The following is a 17,980-nucleotide window of genomic DNA, read 5'->3' as shown; positions in this document are numbered from 1 at the left end:
ACCTTTAGATCTACCAATCCAAGCTTTGTGATTGATGCTGTTAATGAATGGTAGAAAGCTGTTACATTGTTACTTACTTAGCTCTGAAAAAAAAGAACTCTTATTTGTCAACTAATCAAATACTGAGCATTTGTGATAAAAGCAAAATACAGGGCCTGGTGCAGTAGCCTAGCGGCTAAAGTCCTCATCTTGCATGTGCTGGGATCCCAGTTCGTGTCCGGTGGCTCCACTTCCCATTAGCTCCTTCTTGTAGCCTGGGAAAGCAGTCAAGGATGGCCCGAAGCCTTGGGACCCTGCACCCATGTGGGAGAGCAGCACCAGCCACTAAATTTATTTAGGAAGTTAGAAGAGATTAGAGGAGATAGCAATAGGGAAAGATCTTCCATCTGCTGATTCACTTCCCAGATGGCCACAGCGACCAGTGCTGGGTCACACCAAAGCCAGGAGCATCATGTAGGCTTTGCGTGTGGGTCATCTTCCACTGTTTTTCCCAGGCCAGTAGCTGCAAGATGGATCTGAATGGAACAGCCACATCTTGAACTGGCAGTCAATATAGAATGCAAGCAGTGGCATGTTCTGCTATGCCACATACCAGCCCCCTGAAAATTTCACAATTCGTATGTAGTTTCTTTCTAATTTCCATTTTTGGTGAACTTTATTTTTTTTAAAGATTTATTTATTCTTATTACAAAGTCAGATATATAGAGAGGAGGAGAGACAGAGGAAGATCTTCCATCTGATGATTCACTCCCCAAGTGAGCTCAATGGCTGGTGCTGCTGTGCCGATCCGAAGCCGGGAACCAGGAACCTCTTCCGGGTCTCCCATGTGGGTGCAGTGTCCCAAGGCTTTAGGCCGTCCTCCCTGCCACAAGCAGGGAGCTGGATGGGAAGTGGAGCTGGATGGGAAGTGGAGCTGCCGGGATTAGAACTGGCACCCATACGGGATCCTGGCACATTCAAGGTGAGGGCTTTAGCTGCTAGGCCATGGTGCCGGGCCCATTTTTGGTGAACTTAAAAAAAGTACTGTCATGTTCCCAGTAGCTTCCCCACTTAGTTTTTTTTTTTTTTTTTTTTTTTTTTTTTAGATTTATTTTATTTCAAAGTCAGATACACAGAGGAGGAGGAGAGACAGAGAGGAAGATCTTCCATCCGATGGTTCACTCCCTAAGTGAGCTCAACAGCTGGTGCTGTGCCGATCCAAAGCCAGGAGCCAGGAACTTCTTTCCGGGTCTCCCACACGGGTGCAGGGTCCCAAGGCTTTGGGCTGTCCTCCACTGCTTTCCCAGGCCACAAGCAGGGAGCTGGATGGGAAGTGGAGCTGCCGGGATTAGAACCGGCGCCCATATGGGGTTCCGGTATGTTCAAAGTGAGAACTTCAGCCGCTAGGCCACTGCGCCAGACCCCTTGAACCTTCTTGGCAGAATTCTTGACCATTGGTTACACTGTAGTGAATAAGTGTTCATAGGTTTCTGAAGTGAGAGATGACCCAAAAGCTGTTTTTCAGGCAGAACTATGTGGTTCTAGGAGTGAATTTTCACTTCAAGTTCAGAACAATATGTTACTTAGCTCTGGTAACCAATTCTGTCAGCCGCATTCACAGTTGTTTCCCTTCCTCCCTATTTGTGGTTTCACCTCAGGGATTTCAGTTTGCCATGGTCAAAGGGTAAGTGTGTGAGTATAACACACGAGTAAGATGTTTGGGTGAGGAAAGAGGCCACAGTTCATGAAGCTTCAAGTATGATACATTGCTAGAATGATTACATTTTATTACCAATTATTATTGTTAATTTCTAACTGTCCAGCTTCAATACTAAACTTTATCGTAAGTATATAGGTATAAAAAATGTAAACTATACAGGACTTGGCACTGGCTGAATCTGTGGACTTACACTTCCTTATTCTGGAATGTTAGATACATGGAGTCAAGTTGTTAGCGTTTTGAGTTTGATTTCGTTTATGTAGCTTAACTGCATTTGAGAGTCTTCCATGCCACATCTGTTAGTAGTGTCAGGGCCAAGTAGCACTGCACTATAGGAATTTGTCTCTTTGGTCCCTAACTAATAAGATATTTGGGTTGTTTCCAGGTTTTGGCAATTCTGAATAAAGCTGCAATTTTCTTTCTCATTTAAAATTTTGTTTTTTTTTCAAAGACTTATTTGATTATTGGACCCAACATGGCAGCCTAGTGGCTAAAGTCCTCACATTGCAACCACTGGGATCCCATATGGGTGTAGGTTTGTGTCCAGGCTGCTCTACTTCCCATCCAGCTCCCTGCTTGTTGCCTGGAAGAGCAGTAGAGGCCTTGGGACCCTGCACCCATGTTGGAGACCTGGAAGAAGCTCCTGGCTTCTGACTTCAGATTGACTCAGTTCTAACCATTAAGACCACTTGAGGAGTGAAGCAGTAGATGAAAGATCTTTTTCTCTGTCTCTCCTTTCTGTAAATCTACTTTTCCAATAAAAAAAATTTAAGAGATTTGTTTATTTAGTTGAAAGAGCTACAAGAAAAGGGAAAAGCAGAGAAAGAGGCAGGGAGAGAGAGAATATCTTCAGTCTCCTGGTTCACTTCCCAGATGGCCAGAATTGTGCTTGGCCAAAGCTAGGAGCTTCTTCCAGGTCTCTTTGGGCTCTTGGTCATGAGCCCAAACACGTGGGCCATCCTCTGCTGCTTTTCCCCAGAGCTTTAGCGTGGAACTGGATCAGAAGTACAGCAGTTGAGGCACGAACTTGTTCCCATGTGAATGCTGACCTCTGGACAGCAGCTCTACTCGCCACACCACAACACTAGCCCCATCATGCAGAATTTTCTGGAGACACGTATTTTTCAATTTTTTTGTTCATACAGTAAAGGAATATTTAACTTCATATGAAGCTGCTACACTGTTTCTGATGGGATTGTACTATTCTGTATTTCCGCAAATAAGGTTTGAAATTTTCTAGTCTAGTGCTTTCCCCCCACCCCTTGTTAGTGCTTGCTTTCTGTTTGGTGGTTTAAGGTAAACCATTCTAATAGTTTCACAGTTGTGTCTCAAGGAGAGCTTTCATTTGCATCTTGTTAATGCTATGCCAGTCATGCGTCTCCTTGCTGATGTCATTGACATGTGTGTATCTTCCTTGGTGAAATAACATGTTCACATTTTTTGGTTCATTTTTAAAAATTGGGTTGTTTTGTTGATTGAGTTGGGAAGTCATTTATGTCTGTGCTTTGCAGAATTCCTCCCAGTTGGCTTCTCTTCCTGTGTCTTTCAATGAGTAGTGTTTGGGCCTGGCGACATGGCTCAGGTCGCTTTCGATCAGCTCAGCTGTAGCGATTGTGGCCACTTGGGGAGTGAACCAGAGGATGGAAGATCTTTCTCTCCCTCTCTTTGTAAATCTGCCTTTACAATAAAATATAATAAAGCTTTTTTTTTTTTTTTAAAGGCAGTGTTTCTGAAGTCTAGCTTAAAATTTTTCTTGTACAGTTTGCCTGTGTTTTGTATCTTGAGAAATCTTATCCAGCTCAGAGCCATAAAGGTGTTTTCTCCTATAGAAACTTTCGGGGTTTCAAAATTTTACATCTGAAGGTGTGATTTTTTTGTATATAGATGAGTTTTCATTAAATATTAATTGTTTATTGAGAGGAGGAAGAGAAAGATGGGAGGGGTAGGCTGGCAGGCAGAGAGAGCTGGTTTCACTTCCCAAATGACTACAACAGTCAGAGCTGGCCCAGGCTGCAGCCAGGAGCCTGAGGTGGATGGCAGGAACTCAGTAACAGCATCTGCTTCCTCCCGGGCCTGTTACCAGGGAGCTGGATGAGAAGCGGAGTAGCCAGGACTCCAGCTGGCGCTGATTGGGGAGGTAGGCCTCCCACGCTGCAGGCTCAGCTGGGCCGTGACACTCACCCCTGCAGATAAGGGTTTCGGTTTATTTTGCCTGTGGAATCTGCGTTCAGAAGACTATTTTCCTTGGACAGTTTTGTCAGAAATCAGTTGATGATGTATTTGTGGATGCCTGGAAATTGTGCTCCATTCCATTTCGTGGTGTGCCTGTTTTTCCCTAATATCATAGTTTTATAGTGTTTAATTAATTAATGTGGTTCCTCCAATTTCCCCTTCCTCACAGTTGTTTTGACTATTCTCAAGTTTCTTTGCTTCCATACAAATTTTAGAGTCAGCTTATTTGTTCAGAAAGGTTTGTAGTTTTCAGTTGCGTTGATTTTCTGTGTATAGTGGAATTTGTTGCTTTTTCCCCCCTAAGGTGGGAGCTTAGATGATCTGTTTTAAACCTTTTCTCTTTCAATGTGGTTGTTTCATTTTGTGGATTTTCCTCAAACAACATGGCTTTTGCTGCAGTGCATATACTTTGAATAATTGATATTTTTATCCTTACTCAGTTCATGATGGGTTATTTAGAATCATATTTTAAAATTTCCAGATATTTGGGAGATTTCACAGATTTCCTTATGTGGGTGGTTTCTAATTTAATTCTGTAGTTGGAGAGCATATTTGGCATGATTTCAGCCTTTTAAATTCATTAGGATTATCTTTATGGCATAGCATATGGTCTAGCCCGGGAAATGGTGTATGTGTGTGTGTTTGTGCTTTGTATTTTAATTCATGCTGCAATTTACCAATCCAGGCTGAGGCTGGGGGTGCAGGTGGAGTGAGAGGGATATGGTGAAGTGATTTGAAGCACTACCTTTGCATCCGGAGCCCTGGAGCCTAAATGGGACACCTGAATGACCTTGGACAGAGTCATTCGTCCCTGTCTGCTTCTGCGTCTTCACCAACTGATACAGAAAGCCATGTGGGGAGGAAGAAACAGGTCAATGGCAGCAGCTTGTACAGTGCCCCGTAATATTAACTGTTGTTACTGTTATAACAGCAGCATAACTATCTCAGGCAGGGCTTTGGTTGCTTGGATACTTTATAAATAAAGAATTAATTTATTAAAGTTTTTTTTTAAAGATTTATTATTATTGGAAAGTCAGATATACAGAGAGGAGGATAGACAGAGAGGAAGATCTTCCATCCGATGTTTCACTCCCCAAGTGAGCCGCAACGGGCCGGTACGCGCCGATCCGAAGCTGGGAACCAGGAACCTCTTCCGGGTCTCCCACGCGGGTGCAGGGTCCCAAAGCCTTGGGCTGTCCTCGACTGCTTTCCCAGGCCACAAGCAGGGAGCTGGATGGGAAGTGGAGCTGCCGGGATTACAACCGGCACCCATATGGGATCATGGGGCTTTCAAGGCGAGGACTTTAGCCGCTAGACCACGCTGCCGGGCCCTAAGGGTTTTTTTCATGTCTGTTATTATATATGGGGGCAAGTTAACATTGGTTTCAGTATTGGTGGCATATACCTGTCTGGAAGTAAACAAAGTCAATGCGATTTGGGCTTTAAAAGTACTGTAGCTTGGAGTCTGAGTTGCTGTGTAACAGGATAGGTTGCTGCTTGGGACTTTGGCATCCTATGGGTGTCAGTTCAAGTGCTAGCTGCACCACTTCCAATTCAATTCCCTGCTGATGTGTCTGGGAAAGCAGAGGAACATAGTCCATGTGACTGGCTCTCTACACTCACAAAGGAGACCAGAAGGAAGCTCTTGGTCCTGGCTCCTGGCTCCTGTCTTGGCCCAGCACTGGCTTCTGTGGCCATTTGGGGGAATGAACCTGCAGATGGAAGATCACTTTCTCTCCCTCCACCTGTGACTCTGCCTTGGAAATAGAGCAGCCAGGACTTGATCTGGTGCCCATACTGGAAGCCAGTATGAAAGGCAGAGGATTAGCCCGCTACACCACGGCCTTTAAATGGGGTGGGGATGGGCATTTGACCTAACAGTTCAGATATCTGCATCCCATATCCAAGTGCCTGATTTCAGGTTGCAGCTCTACTGCTGTTCCACCTTCTTGTTAATGCACATCCCTGGAGGGCAGCAGGTGCTGGTTCAAATTCTTACCATGTGGAAGACCTGGATTGAGTTTCTGGTTTTAGCCTGGCCCAACTCTGACTGTTGCAGACATTTAAGGAATGAATGATCAGATAGAGGAGTTTGTGAACCTTTTCCTTCCTTTTTTCCTTTTTTCTTTCCTTCTTTCCTTCCTTCCTTCCTTCATGCTCTCGCACATCCCTTTCAAATAAATATGAATTAGTACAGTTATTTTAAATATTACTAAAGTTACCATATTTTCATTTTAGCATTCCTTTTTTTCATAATGAGAAAGCAGGAGTGGGATAACTCTGTTGTGCTCTCATATGAATCAGGCAATGGCTTAATACTAAGCTGTGTTAGTAATCATGTTCTTTACCAAGTACACTGTTGGTATTTTGTGGGGATTTTTTGTTTGTATGTTTAAGACTTACTTATGTATGCAACGTAATGTATGTATGTATTTGTTTGAAAGTCAGAGAGCAATCTTCTGTTTGCTGGTTCACTCCCCAGATGGCTGCACCAATCAAGGCTGGGCCAGGATGAAGTCATGAGCTTATTTCTGGTCTTTCATTGTGGCTGGCCATCCTCTACAACTTTCCCAAGTGCATTAACAGGAATCAAACCAGTGCCTGTATGGGATATTGATGTTGCTTCACCTGATAGACCGCAGCATCAGTATTTTGTTTGAGTTGTTTTGTTCCCTTTTTTTTTTTTTAATGTCACTTTTACTTATGGTCTTCTTGATGAGGCAGTGAAAGTTTCATGTAAGTGGCTCCGTTTTCGGGTCAAGCCATTTCTGTTGCACTAGCATCCCGTATGAGTGCCAGTTGGGGTCCCACCAGCTGCTCCGTGTCCGGCTGTCTCCCTGATGCTAGTGCAGAACGCAGCAGAGGATGTTCTGCATGGGCTCCTGCTACCCCTAGAGAGACGTGGAGGCGGAGCTTTTTAAAAAGTTTGTTTTGGGCCTGGCGCCGTGGCCTAGTGGCTAAGTCCTCACCTTGAACGCGCCAGGATCCCATATGGGCATCGGTTCTAATCCCAGCAGCTCTGCTTCCCATCCAGCTCCCTGCTTGTGGCCTGGGAAAGCAGTGGAGGACGGCCCAAAGCTTTGGGACCCTGCGCCCATGTGGGCTCCTGGCTTCGGATCAGCAGCCGCTTGGGGAGTGAATCATCGGACAGAAGATTTTTCTCTCTCTTCCTCTCTGTATATCTGCCTTTGCAATAAAAAACAAGCAAAAAAAATTTTTAAAGGTTTCTTTTAAGTTTCAGCCCTTGTACACATTTTTAAATGATAAAGTTGAAAGTTTACACAAAGCCTTCCTGCTAAATACCAAGTAACTATTGATTATTTCACAAAAACAATTGTGTTGTCATTTGAGATGCTGTTTGAATTATGCTTTGGTTTTTATTTTTTGGAACACCGTTTTTACTAAAAGGAATTGACTAGCAAACAGACTGGAGTACTCAGACTTCGTTTCTCAAAAATGGATACGGGCCCGGCAGCGTGGCCTAGAGGCTAAAGTCCTCGCCTTGAAAGCCCCATGATCCCATATGGGTGCCGGTTCTAATCCCGGCAGCTCCACTTCCCATCCAGCTCCCTGCTTGTGGCCTGGGAAAGCAGTCGAGGACAGCCCAAGGCTTTGGGACCCTGCACCCGCGTGGGAGACCCGGAAGAGGTTCCTGGTTCTCGGCTTCGGATCGGCACGCACCGGCCTGTTGCGGCTCACTTGGGGAGTGAATCATCGGATGGAAGATCTTCCTCTCTGTCTCTCCTCCTCTGTGTATATCTGGCTGTAATAAAATGAATAAATCTTAAAAAAAAATCGTTGCAATAAGCCCATCACACACATCAAAACAAAAAGAACAGAGCATATCTGGTAAAATCTGAGCTCTGAAGTGAAAATCACATTTTGGAGAAGAGTGTCACAGGGAGCCTCAGGAGTGACACTAGCAGGTGTAATCTTTGCAGACATTGTGTAGTGAAGTGACAGTATCTGGAAGAGCTACAGAACTTGGTATACCTTCCACATTATGGTGCCATAGGTAGAAGATCCATCCAGCTTTTAATGTAATATAGTAAAAATGGTCCAATGATAGGGTTTCAGATTCCACATTGCAAAGAACCTTGAAGAAGTGACAACCTGTTGAATTTCTTGTTGTATAGTATCAAGAAAGACTATCCTTGGTGGTTTAGAAAAGTTGTTAAAGAAATTCCTCTCTGGGCCCGGCGTGATAGCATAGTGGTTAAAGTCCTCGCCTTGAACGCTCCGGGATCCCATATGGGCACCAGTTTGTGTCCAAGCGGGCTTGCTTCCCATACAGCTCCCTGCTTGTGGCCTGGAAAGCAGTTGAGGACGACTCAAAGCCTTGGGAACCTGCACCCGCGTGGGAGACCTGGAGGAAGTTCCTGGCTCCTGGCTTTGGACCAGCTCAGCACTGGGGAGTGAATCATCGGACGGAAGATCTTCCTCTCTGTCTCTCCTTCTGTCTCTGTATCTGACTTTCTAATAAAAAAAAAAAGAAAAGAAGTTGTAAAAACAAAAGAATGCCCCTTGTCTCACTAAACTTTGTAAACTTTGGTGTTTTTTTGGAAAATACAGTTTTTCTTTTTAACAATATTCACTAACATGTAATGGGCTTGTGTGTGTTAACATGTAATTTTTAACTTTTTAAGTTTAAACTTCCAATGCAAATATGATAAATATCACTAACTATAATCCACGTGAGCAGCAGCTCTTTGGAGTCCTCAGCTTTAAGAGTGTAAGTGGTTTTACAACCAAAATGTTTGAGAAGTGCTGGCCTAAGGCTGTGTCTACAGAGCTGGCATAGTGGTTGTTTGGTTTGCTGGGTGGACAAGAATGCTTTCATTGTATAGCTAGAAGGCTGACACACACAGCATGCTGGGAACAGTACTCTCTGTGTCTTTGTTTGGCATGATTTTTAGCAGGATATGTGTTATAAGCACTTGCTGATAAAGCAGCTAGAAATAGATGTTTGTGGAACAGTTACTAAAATCCAGCATGCCTCTAAAAAATCTCAGTGCATATAACCTTATGGATGAGGGAACTTTCTGGTAGCTTTTAATACTCAAAGGTGTGCAGTTATAAAATTAGCAGTTTTCGTAATAACTCGGCAGTTGACATATATACATCACTTGGCAAAATCTTCAAGTCTGCTTTCAGTACATTTGGCGAGCCTGTCTTGGCAGATCTCAAATGCATGTGTTCAGTTTCTGTGTTTCGGTAAGGATTCCTTTATTTCAGATAACAGGAAGTCAGTGTGCTCGGTGTCCATCTAGAGCTGTAGAACAGACACCTCAGCAGGAGAGCCTGAGGAAACACAATCTGTTGATGTTTTGGTAGGAGAGGCTGTGAAATAACATCGTTGGTCCTTAGTTTCCTTGAATTAGCCGGACTACCCAGCATTTTTTCTGTATTACCTCCTTTTCCCTCTTCTCATCTATCTTCATTTTACCATAGGCCTCAACTCAGAGCTCAATTCTCATAGTGAAACCCTGACCCTACTTTGCTTCCTCATGTGGACGGAGAACAGGATAGAGGCTCAGACCCTCTTCCTCCTCTCGTGACTGTTTCTGAAGTTGCTCTGTCCATCTTTGAATGCACTTGTGAAGTAGATGACAGTGTGCCAACTCAGAGACAGAGGGTGGCAGAGACACATGTTAAAACAATGTGTCTGACAGAGGAAGGAAAAAGAATTTGTGGGTTAGCTTCTAGATAGGCCTTTTTTTTTTTTTAAGTGACTGGAGAAATATTTCCCAGTTGGTTGAGTAAAGAATCAGAAGAAATGTTGACATGAAAGGTCTAAGGCAGAAAGCTGAAGGAGAGAGATACAGACTTCACTCCGTCACGGGCAGCGTCTGGGGCACCACTGTGGTTCAGCTGTAAGCCGATGAATGGCAGCTCACTGGAGCGCCTTTGTGGTGTGGCACCCTGGTAAAATCAGAGGAGGATGTTACAGACATGTTGTGCTTGAGTATCATCTGGAGGTGGCATTGGTATTTAACATCCTGTAACTTACTACTAATAGCTACAAAGCTATCCATTTATTCTTTCTATTAACCTAGCAGATTTTACACTTTTCTGTTCTTAAAGACAAAAGCTGAACATAGTGGGCCATGGTGCTGAGCTCCGTTAGCCCGACTTGTATGGTCTGTGGGGCTGAGCTGCTCTGACTTTAATATTTCTCCTCTTGTTTCTCTAGGGCCTACTCCCTGGTGGATTCCAGTCAAGTGTCTACATTTCTGATATCCATTCTTCTCATAGTGTATGGTAGTTTCAGGTAAGATGTTCTCCAACTGGGGGTGAATTTCTACTAAAGGGAGACTCACTGCTCTGACATGTTTGGCATCAAAATATCTTAGTGTACGAACAGACACAAGACTTTGGAAGGACATTGCAATAGAATGGGATAATTGTAATATTTGTTCTTTAGTTGGCTGCTGATAAGCAATACTTGGCTTTTGTTTATGACTTTAGCATGTAAATACTAACATGCATAAGCTAATTGTTTAAGATGCTGACCTGAAAGTAACTCAACTCTGAGTACTCAGAGTTAAGGAGAGGGTGATTGACAGTGATTTTGAGTTGTCAAATTGGAGGATTGGACTTTTTAATTACTGCTTATCTTTTGTATATTTACTGCTTATTAAAAATATGTAGTAACAGGGCACACTTAAATAGCTGATGGAATTATAACTTCTTATGAAGGCATGTACTGTTGTGACAGTATGGGGAAAATCAGTCAGGGATGACAATTGAGGGGAGGGGAATCGCAGATTTCTATACAGAATCCCCAAACTATATAGAATTGTACTGTGAAATTCAAAATTTTAAATGAAAATTTTTAAAAATGTAGTAAAATAGTAAGAATTATTAACAATTTATATTTTGGACAGAAATTTCATGTTTTGTTCTTCCTAAGTAAAAATGAAAGTTTCAAAGTTTTAGTAGATATACAAAGGCAAAGGAAATACAATAAAGCTATACTCAAGAAGCTAATAAAATTCTTTCTTATCATAAATTAATTTTTAAAAAATAGGGTATATCCTTATGGAAATTTATATTTTTCTTAATGAAAAAGCATTAACATAGGTTGAACCACATGAAATGAAGGCTGGCTGATACTTTGATTCCTGCCATTTACCATGGCTCCTCTCTGCTGCCCATGGGATTGCCGATGCTGGGCCCTGGTGAGAGCCGCCTGCTTACAGGAGCCACAGGAGGGAGGAGGAGAATCAAAGGTTCACCCACTTGGTTTCCTTCCCATGTTCCATAGTTAAAAGGAACATTACAGGGCTGATGCATTTAAGAATGGAAATTTGAGGGAAAAAAATTTTGAGATTTATTTATGTGTATGAAAATCAGAGAGAGAGACTCTTCCATCCACTACCTCACTGTCCAGATGGCAGCAATAGCCAGGGTGGGCAGGGCAGAAGCCAGGAACCAGGAGCTTCCTCCAGGTCACTCACTTGGGTAATGGGGTCCAAGCACTTGGGCCATCCTCTTCTTTTTCCATACCATTAGCAGGGAGGTGAATGTGGAGCAACCAGGATGTGAACTGGTGCCCATATGGGATGCCGGTGTTAGAGACGGCAGCATTACCTGCTGTGTCATATAAAATCAGCCCCTGGAAAAATTGACAACTTGAAAAGGAGTGATGATGCCATTGAGGTACCCAGGCATAGGATTTTGAACTATCCCTGATTATGCAGCTTGAATATCTCTTACCTGAAATGCTTAGGACCACATGTGTCATATATTTTACAGTTTATTGGATTTTGGAATATTTGCATAGATTTTACCAGTTAAACATCCCTAATCTGGAAACCCCTGGTACTCCAAAACAGTAGCTATGAGCATCAGTGTTAGCACTCACCAAGTTGTTTGGTTTTTTTTAATATTTCTTTATTTTCATTACAAAGTCAGATATACAGAGAGGAGAGACAGAGAGGAAGATCTTCTGTCTGATGATTCACTCCTCAAGTGAGCGCAACGGCCAGTGCTGAGCCAATCCGAAGCCAGGAACCAGGAGCCTCTTCCAGGTCTCCCACGGTAGGCCACGCTGCCGGGCCCAGCACTCACCAAGTTTGATTTTCAGATTAGATATCTGTGGGGATCTGTGGTCTGTGCCTGTGTGTTGGAGGTGCTTTTCATGCTTCCCTCCAACATGTAGTACAAGTGAAATGCTATGGTGTTTGTAGAATAGATATTAAAAAGGTGGATTACTGGGCCTGGCGCGATAGCATAGCGGTTAAAGTCCTCGCCTTGAGCGCACCGGGATCCCGTATGGGCACTGGTTCTAATCCCTACAGCCCCACTTCCCATCCGGCTTCCTGCTTGTGGCCTGGGAAAGCAGTGGAATACGGCCCAAAGCCTTGGGACCCTGTACCTGCGTGGGAGACCTGGAGGAGGTTCCTGGCTTCTAGCTTTGGATCAGTGCAGCACCGTTGCGGTCACTTGGGGAGTGAATCATCAGACGGAAGATCTTGCTGTCTGTCTCTCCTGCTCACTGTAAAAAAAGTAAATAAATCTTTGGGCCCAGTGGCGTGGCCTAGCAGCTAAAGTCCTCGCCTTGAACGCCCCGGGATCCTATATGGGCGCCAGTTCTAATCCCGGCAGCTCCACTTCCCATCCAGCTCCCTGCTTGTGGCCTGGGAAAGCAGTTGAGGATGGCCCAAAGCTTTGGGACCCTGCACCCATGTGGGAGACCCGGAAGAGGTTCCTGGTTCCTGGCTTCAGATCGGCACAGCACCAGCCATTGAGCTCACTTGGGGAGTGAATCATCAGATGGAAGATTTTCCTCCCTGTGTCTCCTCCTCTCTGTATATCTGACTTTGAAAAATAAAAAACCTTTTTAAAAAAATGTGAATTTTTAAGACGTGGCTAGGAACTCTTGAGATTCTGAAGAAATCTTAGGAAGAGTGATCAAACCACAGTAGTTAGAACCTCCTCAATATAATCTTGATATTTTGTATCACTATTCTTGAGATTTTTTTTCTACCCTTTCAGGTTTTTCCCTCTTCAACTGTATTATATGTCAACATTTCAAAAGAATTTGCAGTTAAAACCCAGAAGGAGGAGTATGGCAGGTGAAGCTGCCACTTAGAACACATCCCTATCCCATATTAGAGCACCATTTCAAGTGTCAGCTTTTCCACTTTCCATCTGGCTTCCTCTCTCTTCACCTGGGAAGCAGCCAGATGGTGGCTTAAGTACCCAAATTTCTGCCTCCCACATGGGAGACCAGGATGGAGTTACACACTGGTTCACTCTCTCTTCCTCTCCATCCCAACCTACTTAAAGTAGATGAAAGTAAATGAGCATTTAAAAAAAGAAGAATGTTCAAAACAGCATCATTCACAGTAAAAACCATGGGAGCAGACCAGATGTCAACCATAGCGTGAGTAAATTATAATTATGTTCATAAGTGAAAATGAGCGAGCCACGGCTTCACATACCGCATGGATGATCCTCACACATAATACTGGGTGAAACAAGCCAGACACACACCAAATACCTCATTCAGTGCATAAGAAGTTCAAATAAATAAATTAATGAATCTTTGAAAACATGAAAACCAAAATAATCTGTTTGCCCACTACCTTAATATCACTTGCATTGCTGCAAAATTTTAATTGATTAATTCATAAAAGCATTCCTTTGTAAAATACTTGCATTGAAAAAGCTTAATGAAATGTAATGGCTATCTACAAAAAAAAGTTATTTTGATTATTATATTCCCACCATACTTTGTGTCTGCCCACACCTCATGTAACACCTGTATTAACTTAAAAAAAAAAAGATTTATTTATTTTTATTGGAAGGACAAATTTACACAGAGAAAGAGAGAAAGGCAGAGATCTTCATCCACTGATTCACCCTGCAAATGGCCTCAGTAAGAGCTGATCCAGAGCTGGGAGCCAGGAGCCTCCTCTGCGTCTCCCACAAAGGTACAGGGTCCCAAAGACTGGGCCATCCTCTGTTGCTTTCCCAGGCCACAAACTGGGTGCTGGATGGAAAGTGTAGTAGCTGGGACACAAACCAGCACCCATATACCATGCTGGCACTTACAGGCTTAGGACTAGTTAGTTGAGCCATCATGCCGGCTCCCAATGAAGATTATATAGTCATATCATAGTATAGTATAATGTTTCTTTGTGCTACTGTAATTTCACTTTCATTGGGTGTTTAGGTTGTTACAGCAACCATCTCCTATAAAACAATAGTGGTTTTGTTTGAACTATATTCAGGAGACAATATCTTGAAATACTTTTCTGGATGATATAAACTGGCTTCCTGCGCATAGCCACTTTGTTTTTCCGAAGGGCTGTACTGGTTTAGGATTAGGCATGTTTTAAATAAGACTTTGTATAGTAAATGTACCAGAGACTTCTGTAAGTGGAAAGTCTTCTGATGAACCTCATGTTGACAGATGAGGAAACGGTGGCCCAGCAAGACGGCAACACGTAGCAAATATTGCATAACTAGTCAGCAAGGAGCTCAGAGTTGATGCAGTTCTGGAGACTTCTGGTCCAGGACCCTGTGTCTTGTATACTTTCATGAGCCATTTTCTGGAAAAATTAAATTGCTATGCCTTTAATTATACATTTAAATTGAATATGTTAGTAAATGTTTCTTTCTCTTCTTTTTTCTGGAAGAGATTAGATGAAACTGTGTTATTTCATCTTCACTTGTTTGGTGGACTGCACTAGTGAGACCACGTCAGGGTCAGCTTTTCTGTGTGGCAGTTTCTCTCTTGTTTTTCTGCTTGGTTCACCTTTTTTTGCTTGTTTTGTTTTCTGCTGCAATAAAGTGTACACAGCGTAAGATGTATAGGTTAGTGACAGAGAAGGGCTTTCTTAAACGTGCGCCAATTTTGGCAGAGTTGGTTATATTCCCTTGTGATGAGGACTAATATGATGTGGGGCATCTGTTGCTGGGCCTGTTGACCGCTTGTTTAGCTTCTTAGATGAAACATCTACTCTGATTTCTGCCTCCTGATTAGCAAATATTTCACCCTTTTCTCCCAGTCTCTAGTTTGCCTTTTCATCTTCTTAGTGTTATCTTTTGAGGTCTGCACATTCTGAATTTTGATAATTTCCTAAATTATGGCTCACTCTTGGTGATGTGCCACAGAACTCTGACCCATGGGCGCAGGGATTTCTTCCTCTGCCTTGAACAAACTTGTGGTTTTAAGACAAGTGATTCATTTGAGTTCATTTCTATGGATGACTTGAGGCACAAATCTGAATTCATCTTTCTGCATGTGAGTATCCAGTGCCAGCACTGTCCGTTGAAAAGACTATCTTTTATCCCATTATGCCACTGAATTGGTTGGGCACCATTGTCAAAAATCAACTGCCCATCAAAACACCAGACTCCCTTTTCTCTGCTGCTCTGTGTGTCTTTGTGCCAGTACCAGCCAGTGTGGAATAAGCTGAAACTGACTAATGTGAATCCTACAGCTTGATTCTTTCTCAGATTTGTCTTGCGATTCTGGATCCTTCGATTTTTTTCATGTAAAGTTTAGTTTTGGCTGATCAATTTCTGGCCTTCCTACTCCCCAAAAAAAAAAGAACCCCTTCCCCCATAAAAAGCTGCTTGAGATTTTAATTGGCATCTGGGATAGAAAGCTGTCGTAATATTAACCTTCCAGTACATTAACCTGGAATATTTCCTTAGTTTAAATCTTTAAATTATCTTGGTAGCATTTTATAATTTTCAATGTAAAAATTTCACTCACTGTGTTAGACCTCTTCCCAAGTACTGTATTCTTGAGATGTTATTTTTAGTAGAACTTGTGTCTCAATTTCATTTTTGGTTGTTCATCACTAAGGAATTCCATGCCACACTTTGTTCTGTGTTGATCTCGTATACTGTGGCTTTGCTGAGTTGACCTAGTAGTGTCTGTATTTGTGTGTGGATTCCTTAGGTTTTTGTATATTTAGGATGCGGGGCTCAGTAGGTAGACAGTTTTGCTTCTTCCTTTTGAATCTTTTCTTCTCCCTTTGTCGCCCCTTGTCTGCCCTTCCTTGTGTAGCTTAGAACGTCCAGCGCAGTGTGACTAGCAGTGACAGGTGCACACATCCTTCCTTGCCTTGCTGCTTTCTGGAAGGGAAAGCCTTTGCCAATAAGAATCAGGTCAGATTTCTGTCTTTCATGAATGTCCTTTACCAGGTTGACTTATTACTATTGGACTTTTGTCATGTTTTTATGTATCTTTTGAGATATACACATGTGACTTTTGTTCATTATGTTAATATGGCATATTACTAAGTATTGGATTTTTAAGTCAGCCTTACATTCCAGTGTTAGTAAATCCATTTAGTGTTTGTGTGAGATTATTTTTAAAATTTATTTGAAAAGCAGGTAGGCAGAAACAGAGATCTTCCATTCACTAGTCCACAGCCCCAAATAGCTGCAACCACTAGGAATGTGCTTGTCTAAAGCAAGAGCTGGGAACTCAGTCCAGGTCTCCATGTGGAGGCAAGGACCCACTGCCTTGAGCTCACCTGCTGCTTCCCAGGGTGTGCATTAGTGGGAAGCTCGGATTAGGAGCTAGAGGCAAGATCACACCCACACACTGCCGGCATGTGACGCAGGTAGTCCAAGTGGCATCTTAGCTTCTGCATCAGATGTCTTTCCCTGTGTGGTCCTTTTCTTGTGGTGCTGGGATTCAGTTAGCTGGCATTTATTAAAGGTTTTTCCATCTGTATTCATGAGCCATCCTCTGCTGCTTTCCCAGGCCACAATGAGGCTGCTGGATGGGAAGTGGAGCAGCTGGGACACTAACCGGGGCCCTTGCCTAATGTTAGTGTAACCATTCTATGGTTGCATGTGGAAATATTTTTAATTACTAATTTTGTTTCTTTACTTCCTACAAGACCTTACAGATTTTCCTTTTTTGAGTCAATTTTGCTAATTTGTGTCTGTCTAGAATTTTTATTTCATCTAATTTTTTTTCAGTTGTTGGCATCAGTTTTTCTGCTTTTCTCTTACAATCCTTTTAATTTATAATGGTAATTTGTATCTTTTCTTGGTAAAGATTTAGTAATTTTAATGTTCTTTTTGAAGAACCAACTTTTAGTTTTGTAAATTCGTCTTTTTCTATTTTGGGTTTCATTCGTTCTTACGCTAATCTTTATTCCTTCCTTCCTATGCCAGCTTTGACTTTCGTGTGCACTTCTTTTCTTCAGTTCCCTCGGTAGAGATTCCAGCTACTGATTTGAAACATTTTAAAAATTCTTTTTAAAATGTTTATTATTTTTATCCTTTTGAAAGGCAGAGCAACAGCGAGAGAGCTAGATAGAGAGCGAGTCAGCACTGAGCCAAGCCAAAGCCAGGCTCCCAGACATCCTTTCTGGTCTCCCATGTAGGTGGCAGGGTCCAGAGCACTTGGCTGTGATCCACTGCCCCCAAGGATGCATTACCAGGAAGCTAGATTGGGTGCAGAGGAGCTGGGAGCAGAGCCAGCACGCTGGTGTGGGATGAGTGGCCTAGACGGCAACCGACTCACCGTACCACATGTCCACTTACTCCAAGCAAGGCAGGCCTTCCTGTGTTACTTAATGATGACACCTGTCTGTCCTTGCTTTCTCTTTCCAGCTAACCAGAAATTTTAAAAGGGAGCGGGGGAAGGGATAATGAAGTTATTCATCTAATTAGTGTGTCCCAGGAGAGCATCACTAGAGTGAAAAACATGAACTAGAGATGAATGAAAGCAGTAGAAAGGGACTGTTCTGATGGACTGGTAGACTGAGGCTGGTGTATGGACTGGTAGACTGAGACTGGTGTAGAATTAGCTTCTTTTTGACAAGATGAAGTTTGTTCCATTAGGAGTCATGGATGAAGAATTACAGCTTTGGAACAATTCTCAAAAGAAACAGACAAAAAAAGATGCTAAATGCATGCAGACATGCTCACTCTGTCTCCATATTTAGAGTTGTATTTTGAATTGCTGTATAAACAAATGGAGACACTTTTGTGAGTAACAATTAAGGTGTTTAAGGTACACACCTGTCCTTTATTTAATGGTAAGGTCAGTTTATTTGCCTAGGC

The 17,980-nt window shown here is 42.7% G+C and overlaps 2 protein-coding genes across 2 annotated transcripts in view; both read left to right on the top strand.

The window, feature by feature from the left end:
* Nucleotides 1–17,980, top strand: part of CMKLR1 (chemerin chemokine-like receptor 1) — a 718,021-nt gene that overhangs the window by 591,050 nt on the left and 108,991 nt on the right. The window lies entirely within an intron of this gene.
* The window catches only part of SPPL3 (signal peptide peptidase like 3), a 70,893-nt gene that overhangs the window by 31,039 nt on the left and 21,874 nt on the right, over nt 1–17,980 (top strand). Inside the window, exon 2 of the mRNA XM_004591902.2 lies at nt 10,125–10,202. Within this exon, the coding sequence (XP_004591959.1) occupies nt 10,125–10,202 (78 nt within the window). The remainder of the gene's footprint in view (nt 1–10,124; nt 10,203–17,980) is intronic.

Source organism: Ochotona princeps, chromosome 29, assembly GCF_030435755.1.
Source record: "Ochotona princeps isolate mOchPri1 chromosome 29, mOchPri1.hap1, whole genome shotgun sequence".
Taxonomy (NCBI): Eukaryota; Metazoa; Chordata; class Mammalia; order Lagomorpha; family Ochotonidae; genus Ochotona; species Ochotona princeps.
The sequence above is the reverse complement of the archived record's forward strand: the minus strand, read 5'-3'. Positions and strand labels throughout refer to the sequence as shown.